At 57.4% G+C, this 11068-nt stretch overlaps 4 protein-coding genes across 4 annotated transcripts; 2 read left to right on the top strand and 2 right to left on the bottom strand.

The window, feature by feature from the left end:
• Positions 1–293: 293 nt before the first annotated feature.
• Positions 294–1701, bottom strand: DICSQDRAFT_81268 (2-nitropropane dioxygenase). The gene is made up of 5 exons (XM_007362937.1): positions 1642–1701; positions 1544–1586; positions 1143–1487; positions 544–1028; positions 294–462 (listed from the first exon to the last, which is right to left on the bottom strand). The coding sequence occupies exons 1-5, from the start codon at positions 1669–1671 to the stop codon at positions 391–393; spliced, it is 975 nt and encodes a 324-aa protein (XP_007362999.1). The 5' UTR covers positions 1672–1701; the 3' UTR covers positions 294–390.
• A 543-nt stretch (positions 1702–2244) lies between these two features.
• Positions 2245–3197, top strand: DICSQDRAFT_100902 (Sm-like ribonucleo protein). Its single transcript, XM_007362936.1, has 5 exons — positions 2245–2354; positions 2412–2717; positions 2777–2837; positions 2891–3044; positions 3102–3197. Exons 1-5 carry the CDS (start codon positions 2352–2354, stop codon positions 3121–3123), a joined length of 546 nt encoding a protein of 181 aa, XP_007362998.1. The 5' UTR covers positions 2245–2351; the 3' UTR covers positions 3124–3197.
• Positions 3198–4256: 1059 nt separating this feature from the next.
• On the bottom strand, positions 4257–4763 carry DICSQDRAFT_133852 (uncharacterized protein). The gene has a single exon (XM_007362935.1). The coding sequence runs from the start codon at positions 4569–4571 to the stop codon at positions 4332–4334; it is 240 nt and encodes a 79-aa protein (XP_007362997.1). The 5' UTR covers positions 4572–4763; the 3' UTR covers positions 4257–4331.
• A 5230-nt stretch (positions 4764–9993) lies between these two features.
• DICSQDRAFT_167359 (uncharacterized protein) lies at positions 9994–10521 on the top strand (the record flags this gene model as incomplete). Its single annotated transcript, XM_007362934.1, has 1 exon — positions 9994–10521. The coding sequence occupies one exon, from the start codon at positions 9994–9996 to the stop codon at positions 10519–10521; it is 528 nt and encodes a 175-aa protein (XP_007362996.1).
• Positions 10522–11068: the final 547 nt, after the last annotated feature.

The following is an 11068-nucleotide window of genomic DNA, read 5'->3' as shown; positions in this document are numbered from 1 at the left end:
TCAATAAAGACATTGAGGAGTTTGCGTTGGAAGCCGGTGATCAGCTGCCTCAGCGGGTTCAAGTTCGCAGCCACCATGACACCATGATTCGTGGATTCGCAGGTAGTGTCTGCCAATGACTTGACTGGAATGCGCTCCGCAATGGGGCGGTAGGGGACGTAATGCACCAGCCACTACCGCCGGCAGAAGCACGTCTGCGCAGGAAGCTCAGGCAGCGACCTTACGCACTGCCTCAAACTGTAACTCTAGCTGGTTTCGCATATTTTCTATCATTAAGTCTTGAGCAACAGGCGTGACAGAAGCTACAAATGATTTGACTGCACAATAAGCTCACGCTACACATACTTCCGTACGATCCAGCTGCCTTCATATGTCCAAGCGGCTCCGCGATCAATCGTCCAGCAACCCCTGGGTCTTCTGCAGCTGCCTCACGATATCGGTGTGCAGCTCCGCCATCACGTCCTGCTCAGTTAGTCAATCTTAGTTGTCCGATCGATGTGACATAAGGCACCACATGCGAAACCGCGGTGGTGGCTAGCTGACCTTCATGGGCTTAATTTCCTTCATGAGAGACACGCCTTGTCCGCACCATACCACCATGTAATCGGCGTCGTTCGCCTCCGTACCCTTCTTGTATTTCTCTTGGACAATTTCATGGGGGACGCCTGCCTCAATTTCATCTACAATCTTGTTTCGGATACCACGACCATTGAGCCTTTTGGGCCAGCCGTACGTTCCCCGCGCGTAGTCGAGCGCCATCGTTCGGACAGTGGAGCCGGACTTGGCAGCCAGAAGCGCGGCCTTCTGGGCATCTGTGTACGGACATTCGGTTGTGAGGAGAAAGCGAGTGCCTAGGACGGCGCCGGCCGCGCCAAGGGTGAGGTAGGCGGCGACTTGTGATCCAGTGGCCATGCCTCCCGCAGCAAGTACGGGGGGTGCACCATCTCCCGGGAGCGCAGCTAGGATTTCGGACACGAGTGTGAACGTGCTGGGAGTGGTTGCGCCCCCGTGACCACCAGCCTCGGTCCCTGCACGAGATCATGGGAGTGAGAAGGTGGTATAGAATAGGATGAAGCCGAGCCAGTGAAGGGAGCTTGTGCGCTGTCCGGATGTCGCCCCGAACGACAGAGCAGAAGACCTACCTTGAGCGACTATCACGTCGGCCTTCCACTCTTTCGCCGCGAGCAGCGCCTCCTCTACAGAGGTCACTTGCACGAAAATGAGGGGCTTGTGGCTCGCACGAGCGTTGGCAGGCGAACTCCGGACGTACTCAATCCAGCGGTAGACGTCATCACCGAAGGCAAGCCACACTGCGCGCACGTCGTTCTCGAGCACGACGTCGACGAACTGTTTGGAGACGTCTTCCTTGGCGTCCAGGAGCCAACCGATGAAGCCGATCCCGATTGGGAGCGGCTTATTGCCCAGGTCCGGGATGCTGTCCCGGACGAAAGTGAGGTCCTCGGCGAGCTTCTCTGGGGTGCTGAACGCTGCAAGTAGATAAATACGTGATATCAGGCAACCATGGAGACGGCAAGAGACGTACCCGCGCCTACGAAACCGAAACCCCCGCCTCGGGTCACTTCAAGCTGTATGCGGCGGGATCAGTAGGTGGTATGACCCGGTGGTTTTACGTGTACCCACTGCGGTCGTAGGCGATGTTGCACCTGCCATGGCGGCACATACAATTGGCACTCGAATGCCTGCGGAATCGACTTCACATGAGCTTCCAGTTGCGAGATGACTTCAGTTTCGCTCACCGAGGAGGCGGGTCAAGCTGGTCTTCACAGCTTGCATCGTGAAAATATATGCGGACAAGTGGGAGAGACGGCGATTGTGCTATATAAAGCTTGAGGAGAGCCTCTTATACCTGTACGCCAAGGGGAAACGCTATAGTTCCTCACTTGAAGGCCAATTCTCCTAACGTTCGATGGCCGCTCGGGCAATGTTTCGGTGAACGATTGTGAACAGTACCGGTACACTGCGTTCTCCAGGCTCGGATGGAGCTGAACAACGTCAGTACTTCTTCATGTGGCTATTTACGGAAAAGGTCAGGAATCTAGAGTGCGGCACTCGTTTCACCTCGTATCTTCGTCACTAGCTAGGAAATAACTCATAGCACGGTACTCGGGATACACAGGTAAGATCTCACCAGAGCAATCTATGTCCATTTTGTAAATTTATGAGAAAGCAGTTCATACTTGCAGATGTATACAAGGGACTCAGCCTGAGCGATTCGGGCGCCTGCTTGAGGCTTGTTTGGTCTTGCTTGGCAGGAGCTACTGAACCTCGCGCTCATCGTCTGCACGCTTCTGCGCGTCGTCTGCCTCGTTCCACAAAAATCTCTGCCCATCATGGTGAGTCTACAGCTCTGTCTCCAATATGCCATCAGAATACTCACGGCATGTATGCAGCCTCCGCCGAAGTCAAAAGGCGGCAAAATGCTCAGCCTCATCAACTGGAGGCTCAAGGTCACGATCAACGATGGCCGCGCGTTCGTTGGCCAAATGCTCGCCTTCGACCGCCACATGAACCTCGTTCTCGCCGAGTGTGAAGAGTTCCGTCGTGTCCGTCCAAAAAAGAAGCCTGGAGAGACCGAGGCGGGCCCGATGCAGGAGATGAAGCGGACGCTTGGTTTGGTGATTCTTCGCGGCGAAACCGTCGTCAGTCTGAGTGTGGAGGGACCGCCACCTGTTACGGATGACGACAAGAAGAACGTCGTAAGTTCAAGTCGTTGAATTATGCCTCCAGTGTCCATTGGTGTTAATGCATCGCGTAGTTACCGTTTGGTCCTGGGAGAGGGGCGCCTGCAGGTCGTGGCATGGGCCTCTTGCCTCCAGGTAAGCTAACCGTGCTTCTCTTCCTCAGGTCAGTCCTCTGACAAGGGTTTTAGGTGGCCCTCCAGGTATCGCAAGACCGCCCATGCCATTCGCGCCTCCTGGTATGCCTGGTGCGCCACCCCCTGGCTTCCGTCCTCCTGGTTTCGCTGGCGGCCCGCCGGGTATGCCCTTCCCCCCACCTCCTGGATTTGGTGGCCCTCCGCCTGGGTGAGTGCAGTACTTCGGGCGTAGTGAGCCTTAGACTAATGCAGCGCCAAATCTTAGCTTCCAGCCTCCCCCGCAGTAAAACCGTGTATTTTTTAGCCAGTCCATGGCGTTGTACTCTTTGTTTCTTGTCCTTCTCGATCGATGCTATCTCCCCTGCCGCTAACACGCAGACGTCTACTCGGCTCGGATGGAGTGGGTGGCTTCGCTCACGCACTTCATCGGGGTAAGACTTGTATACGCGGCGTCGTGGTGGAAGAATGAGTGTACACAGACGTCTGGCCACCACGGTACTGTTATGGATCTGAATGATTGAAAACCGGGTGGGTATCTGTACGAAGGTTTGTATGTAACGGTGACCCTTTCTGCTCCTACGAAGATTGTCGTCGGTCCAAATCAAATGATTGCAGTCAGGGCCTTCCTGTCATTAGATGACCCTGATCTTCAACTTCTTGAATGCGCCGTGATCAACTGCACAGACGGCGGGGCATCGGTGGCATTTCATCTCGATAGCGCCGCGCGGGACATCAGAAGCAGCGCTGCCCGAAAGCTGAGCGCTGTTGACCGAAGTAGACAGGACAGCATATGATGAGAACCTGTTTCTGTCCACCGGGGGGCACGTCTCGAGATTTCGAACCGGTACTGCGCATGCTGCCTTAGGATTTCTGGCACGCCAAGTGCTACGAATTACGTCCCTCGAGGCTGTGAGAAGCACGGATGAAAGGCGGAGGAGAGGGGCGGTCGGCAAAACGGCATGAAAGCCAAAACTCAATCGCTACGAGACCTTGTGCAGCGTGACATCTGGCTGAGTTCTGAACCGTGTCGGCGCAGATGTTGACACCGTACCAATTGCGCAGGCACTATTTATTGACGGATTGTTCGTCAGGTCGAAGTACCCTAGTGTGCAGATCGCGCCGGGGAGTGCGGACGGTATGTCAGGTCGTCTCGTGGATGTGTCCCACACTAGTGGATCATTGCGGATATGGCGTGGAGGCAAGGTGGGCGTGCGTTACCTCGATTGGTGATGGTTCTGTATGCAGTGGGCGACATTGATCTGCAATGGTCTAGCACAAAACATGACGTGCGCGCGCATCATCGGGAAGTGGGACAGGCCAAGGGACAGGCTCATGATATGGAATGGTGTGCAGAAGACAGCTGGGAAGGAGCGAGCTGAGATGAAACAAGAAGAACCATCGGGGGGAGCGAAGAGGGAAATTTGGACGTCATACGTGAGGAGCGCAATTGACAGAAACTGTCATATAAACGCGGATGCATTCGGTCACGGTCTCGCTACGCTCCGTGTGTGGCCATAACGTGATAGCATAGGACGACTCGGAGGCAGCGCACCAATCCCGGGCGAGCACCAGGCTGCGTCGGGCGGACGATAGAGACTGCAACGTTCGCGGGAGCGCATGGAACGCAGGGCGCGTTCGAGAACGCGGCGGGACCTGTGTCGGAGTCGCATTCGCCCAGGACAATAGAGCCTTGCCCAAACCGTAGGCGTGACAGAATGCGTCTGGGGGAGCCCATGGGCAGAGGAAGCTCGCGCGGGCGGGCTTCGTCGGCGACGATCGTCCCAGACGGGAAGTCAAGGGCGGAGTACACACACGGATGGAGTTCTAGCGTGGCAGCACCAATAGAACGCGCGGTCCCACCGTCCCCTGCTTGCCCTGTCCGTGCGATCGACGGGGCCGGTTTGCATTGACGCAATTGCGCCGAATGTTCCTGTCGAACAGGGAAGGGTGAACCTCGTCCAGGGCTTGCGGGTGAGGTAGTCCCATGACAGGGAACACGGACTGCGAATGGATGGCGTACATTGATGCGCGCGCCAGGGGCCTCGAGATCGCGCCTGTCCACGCTGCTTCTGGTTGGCGGAAACAAGGCGACTGAAGGCGCATGTCACAAAGTGTCAGAGCGTCGATGATGAGACCGTAGGCCAGCGCAGCCCCTATGGCAGGATACCTGGAAGTCCAAGTGTGACCCTGAGGCTCTGGCATCTGAGCGATAGCTGGTGTTCCGGATCACGTCGACGCTCGCCACCTTGGCCAGTGGGGCTCCTAGTCGACGGGCTGTTTGCGGATCGCGGCCTGCTAATGCAACATTAGTCAGTAGCAGGGATGGCTGAAAACACGAGGCTACCCGCGATAGGCCTACCGCGCGCACCGGTGGCGCATTGCCTGCGGTTCCTCAGAGTGATCGGAGTCGATGATACGGATCTTGCTGTGCTCAGAGGAGCGCCCTGTACTCTATCGAGGTACAGCTGAATACATAGCACTGAATGGGTCAAACTATGGTGAAGCTGCGCCATACACGATATGTAGTATTACTGGTGCTCACCTCAACGCTACCCGCCGTATGTACGTGCCGAAGGGCAGAGGAAACTTCTCTGCACCATGCCGCAGCTGGTGGCTGTCGTGCCGGAATAGACACTTGCCAACTGCACCCTGGAGTGGTGGCGTGATGGTTGGCAGATAGCTTCGGGGTCAAACTTGCCAAGTCTCGAGATCTCGACAACGCTATGGTGTTGTGCAAACCGTGCCAGCTTGGCCCTTAGACTAAGTATCTAAACACAAGGCACAGCTGTTGCCGGATGTCACTGGTATTTGCGATATCCGGGTGTATGAGCTTGCGCGAGGTGGAACGCGGTAGAAGGGCGCGTAGGGTGTCCAAAGCAGAGCGCGCCGTGCTTGCTCCGGATCTCTCAAGTGTCGATGGAGGATATCGTTGGGAGACATTTGACTGACATACTGTGCATATAAGGGAGACAGAGACGCAAGAAGAGTTGCAAGACGGCGAAGGTGCTACTTCACCGTCTTGGCAGGAGCGAAAGGAGTATGCTGGAGTTGTGAACCTTCCGACAGTCTGTTGCATGTGTATAGTACACAACGCGCTCTTCTGATGAAGGACCGACCGATAAGAAAGGAGAGGGAAGCCCTGCCGCTGATGGGCCAATGAGAAGGGGGAAAGGGTGGAGTGCTCGGTGCTGTTCCCGTTATGGCGAACGGCATTTGTTAGATTGCAGCCGCAGTGCCTGGCGGCCCCCCTCCCCAATTTGCCTAGCTCGTCTCTTCCCCACCCGGCCGAATGTCACGCCTCCAAGCCCGCTCGGGTCGGGCAGGGCAGGCGTGACAGCGAACAGAAAACAAAGCGGCTGAGCAGCAGCTGAGCTGGCCGGCGGGCTGGTTGCGACGAGACGGATCGACGCCACCGCGCTAAGCCTGTTCGACGGACGAGGTCGCGACGGGCAGTTGATAAATGGGGTGAACTGTCTCCCGACGGCGCCCCTGCCAGGGGCAGTCGTCGCCTGAGGTAACCGTCCCCGGAAGCTTTTTCTGTACGTTCTCTCAGACGAGTCCTCTGAACAGTTTGCTGCCGGCGTATCTTCATGCGTGGCGCGCATACGCTTCAGTCCCGAGCCCGAATATTCGGATGTCTTGCCTTGGCCGACGCAGACCATACCCCGCGAGCGTCAGCAGGTGCGTACGCTGGGCCAGCCCAGCCAGGGCGAACAGCCGAAAATGCAAGCTCAGAGCCGGAAATCTCATTGAGAGCGGTGGACTGGGATCCGGATGACAGCGCAGTTTTCGGTCAAGAACGTCGGGACTTCTGATGTCTGAGAACGGCAGCCCGACTCGTCGACTCGTCCCTGAGGTCTGATGCCGGACTGAGGGCGGACTGGTCAAGGGGCGGGGTTGAAGGACATATGCACGGAAACAATTCGTATACATGGCGCTAGTTGTGGCACGTCGCGGTTAGGCGGGCACGAGGCTATCAGCCGTGCCAGTGGCGATTGCGCAGAGTCACTTTCCGTTTCGAGATGTCGTGATGGAGAGTACTCAAGGTTATTTCGGTCTTACTGTAGAGCATACCTCTATATTTACGCACCCAGTCTTCCCAGCATAGGCGCGATTACATAGAAAGCGTCCCCCCCTGCTCGATGCTCGAAGCGTCCGAGAGGGTCGGCGAATGTGAAAGTGACGCGGTTCGTGACTCCCTATGGGTATGACACGAGACATGATTTCCATCGGACGCGGCGCTGCTGCTTGGGCGTTCGGGAGGTCCGAGTCAAGTTGAGGCGCGCTCCAAAGGCGCACGACACCTCGGCCCTGTGGTAGCTCGACCGAGGGCGCTCTTGTCATCATCGAAAAACAAAACATACGGCACTGGCGCTGGTTTCGAAATGACAATATGACGTGTCGTGGTGTCGGATTGGCACGATGCTCGATCCGCACAACTGACGAAATTGAAGGGCGTCTGTAGATACATGCACGACGCCACATTATTATTAACACGAATGCGTACCTCATCACGGCTCGTTGCTCAGAACCGTCTGCGTCTCGCTAGACATGCTCAGGGTCGGCGTCCGGTTCCAGCGGGACAGCCTCGTTCGACGGCGTTGCAGCACCGCCAGATGATTGGGCAGTCGACCTGCATATCCGAAAACAGAACAGGAAATCGGCCAGATATTCGTCCGAGAGTCTCGGATGGTTTCACCGGATATGGTGACGTGACTGCTGGGACTGAGATAACGGGCGACGCGTCAGAACGCGTCAGAAAGGCAAAGGGGGCAAGCGGTGATAGAGTAATACAAGGCAAAGTCATATCGGCCTAAGACGGCGTGGCCAAGACAGAAGAAGGGCTGTTCCTTGGTCTGGGGACGTTCGCGGGGTACGAACTGCCAAGCCGCACGGCAGGAGTTGATTCCGGAACAAAATGTGGACGGGATACATGCTGGGGCGGGAGAGGGCCTACGAAGACGCGTAAGGTAGCCTGGGGCTACCGATATAGTACCGCTCGCGTTCGGCTGACCATAAATAGCGATTGAAGGCGCTGACGTAGCATTGAACTGCGTGCCAGCTACTACTGTAGTTGTGCGCTCAGCACTTCTGTAACGGGTGCGAGCTTTGACACAGTGAGTAAAGGCAACAAGGCTGTGTCCGTAAGGAGTATGCACTCGACCTGAGAACGACTGTGCCAGTGATCGGAGTACACGACGGAGGAGCTGGCATGAGCGCAGCCAGCGGACTCAATGTCAGATATATTGTCCCAAATTAGCAAGGCTAACCCTCCGTGGCGAGGGGATCTGAGATGGCACATATGTGATCGCGCAAGCCGTGACCGATTTGGGGCGTGACAAGGGCAGGAGTCAAGGTTGCCAGACTGGGCCAAGTGGCCGAGTGCGGGGCGGCAGCTGATCTGGACCTGGCCGACCCCGCGCATCGCAACAGATGCTCGGCATTTTTGCGCGGGCGTCGGCGTCGGCGTCGCTGCTAAGAACCGTTTGGGATGGCGTCAGTCCGTCGTCCTTGCACATGTGTTCTTTACGAGATTGGTGGGGTGCCTGTTGTGCCGCAGGCGGGAACGAGGTTAAGGTCAAAACGAGAACATGTCGTATGCTCCTCATGCGAATCGGGGTTTGACGAGACATCCAATTCCATCCTCTATGCGGATGCTTGCTGGGAAAGTTACTGTAATTCTCGCGGGACCGACGGCTAGCTCAATACGCCGAGCGGTCGGTCTGAAGTAGTTATGCTGTTCCGAGGTGCACCGCTCACCGCCCTCGTCCAAAGTCGGTCGCTGGGAGTCCATACGACCTTCACTGATTATAGTATGTGGGCCGATACACTAATTGATGCTGTACTCGCAGAGTGCTATTTTCGCTAACCTCGCGAGCCTGCTACGGTAAGCGGCGAAAGTGGTGCAGGGGCGGCGTCGAGGGATGGATAGCGTCCCAGATTGCGAGCCAACGGGTGGCATCTCCGCAGGGGACGGAAGCGAGTGTGGCCCGCAGCCTATAGCGGACAGGACCTCCTTCGTCATCGTCGTCACCGCGCGGCCTTCTAGTGCTTCCTTGGCTATCACACAACCTCTCAGCGCGCACACATACATCAATAATATTCCAACCTGGTTCCCTTGTTTTCTTCTTGGCGGACGCATTCCCTCAATGCGCATTCGCATCTCTTGGTCCGGCCGCACTAGCGTCCGCCCTCACACGACCCCCGTCGCGCGCGAAGCTGCGTACCATGCCTTTGCTACAGGCGCTGTTTATTCGCGACGACCGCGGCAAGGGCGTGTGAGAGCGGCACAAAACATCGTGCGTCATGGACTCGAGGCCTTCGGCGGTTCGACACGGACGTCGGACTTGCCGCCGCTCGGTCAGCAAATCCTGGGATCCGCGTCGCATATCCCAACGCATCACGTTCCCCCCAATTGTGCCGCTGCCCCGCTTGGCTATCGCGAACGCTGTAAGATTCAAAGGCCGAGACGCGAGAGACCTTCGCGTGATAGGCTGCATACAGTCCGCCAGAGAAGCCCAGACGCGTGGCTCGGAGAGAGCGCACGCAACTCCGGGCTTGCATTCCGAACAGTCAAAGAGACGTACGCACTTACAAATCGATCACAACCTCGAGAGCGGAAGACGCCCAGTGTCCAGGCCCTGGAGACTCGGAGTGGTCGCCTACGCTAGAGCTAAAGTGAACGCAAAGCATCGGTGTGCGTCCAGACGTGCGTGGTGAGGGGCACGCGCGACGTGTCGCGGCTTCGTGCGCTTCTAGGCCCCGACATCGGAGCGGACTGGCGGACGGGACGCGACGGAACAGGGCACTCGAGCTGCCACATTGCATTGCGAGCTCGCATCCCTTACGACACAGGCACCTGCGGGCCTGGAAGCAAAACGTGAGTGTCGAGCAACAGCCGTGGCGCGGAAGCCCAAGAAATGCGGGGAAGGGCTTCCAGGGCCAACCCCCCACTCCTCCGCTAAGACATCTGGGGTACCTGGGATGTCGGGAATGCCATGTATGCCCACGTCGCCGTCCATGGGTTCGGGAGACCGGTCCTCGCTCCGAGCTTCGACGGGCGCGGGGAAGGGGAGCAGGCGCGGGGGATGGCCACGCGGGGGAATGGATGGGAAAGGGGTCGGGAATAGACTTTGCGCAGGATCATGCCCACGTTCATGTCGCCCGGCCGTCCGCCTGTCACCATCGCACGGGCGGCTTGGCCACAGCGGTGGGATGTGCGTGGTTGCGACGCTGAACAGCTGACGCCGAGCGTGTTCCAGCTGGAGCGCACGCTGGGAACGTCAATCCTGTGGTCTGCATTTGCATGTGCGCGCCAGGGAGGCGGCGAGGGCGATTTCGACAGATCCACGAGCCCCGGTGTGACGGCGCAGCGGACGATAGGTCGCCAGCGCGCCGTGGAGCACCCATCACGGCGCAGTGGGTGGCGTCCCCTGTACCCCTGTATCTACCGGTCGCAATATGTCTTCCGGGAGATGACGGAGTGGGCAGTCGTGAAGAGACCGCAGACCCTCGAACGGGGGCGCAACAGACCCGGACAAGCAGCAGCAGCAGCAGCAGCAGCAGCAGCAGCAGGAACAGCAGCAGGAACAAGGTTTGCGTGCGAGGCCGAGCCTGAGACGAACGTGCGGGACTGGAGTGGGCTGGAAGCTCGCATTTACACGTCATTTCCCGAAGAGCACTAGCACGATCGTGAGCAGCTGTGACAGCGCAGACGCGGGCGTGTGTGCCAGACTCGTACGCGCACCAAGGGAGGACCCCCGGTTATTCACTCAGAGGAATGATCCGATTTTCCAAAATCTTGCCATAAATGTCCGAAGGATCAGGCCTTTCCGGGAGCCAAATCTGTCCGGATTCGATCAGGCCTTCCGTATTTGTGCGCAAATTTGGCCGGACTATAGATCAGGCCATCTGGCGGCATGATGTTGTCCGGATTGGGCAGATCAGGCGCCCAGAGGCTGAATTTTCGCTCAGGGAATGTCCATATTGTTTGTTTGAGAGATCTACGGCAATCTGGACAACATAGAGTATGCTAGGGGTCATCTTGCAAATGGAGAGGCAAGAAATTCTGTCACTCAGCAGGCTGCCCTACCTCTTGCCCTCCAGCGCTTCTTGCGCAATTTCTCAGTTCACCGCCGGAAATGCAGAAACGTCCCTTTATGTTCCGGGATACAAGGAAAAAGAGATAGCGACACGGTTTGCAAGCCTTGGTGATCAATGAGCGATACTGTT

The sequence above is a fragment of the Dichomitus squalens genome (assembly GCF_000275845.1).
Source record: "Dichomitus squalens LYAD-421 SS1 unplaced genomic scaffold DICSQscaffold_5, whole genome shotgun sequence".
Lineage (NCBI taxonomy): Eukaryota > Fungi > Basidiomycota > Agaricomycetes > Polyporales > Polyporaceae > Dichomitus > Dichomitus squalens.
The sequence above is the reverse complement of the archived record's forward strand: the minus strand, read 5'-3'. Positions and strand labels throughout refer to the sequence as shown.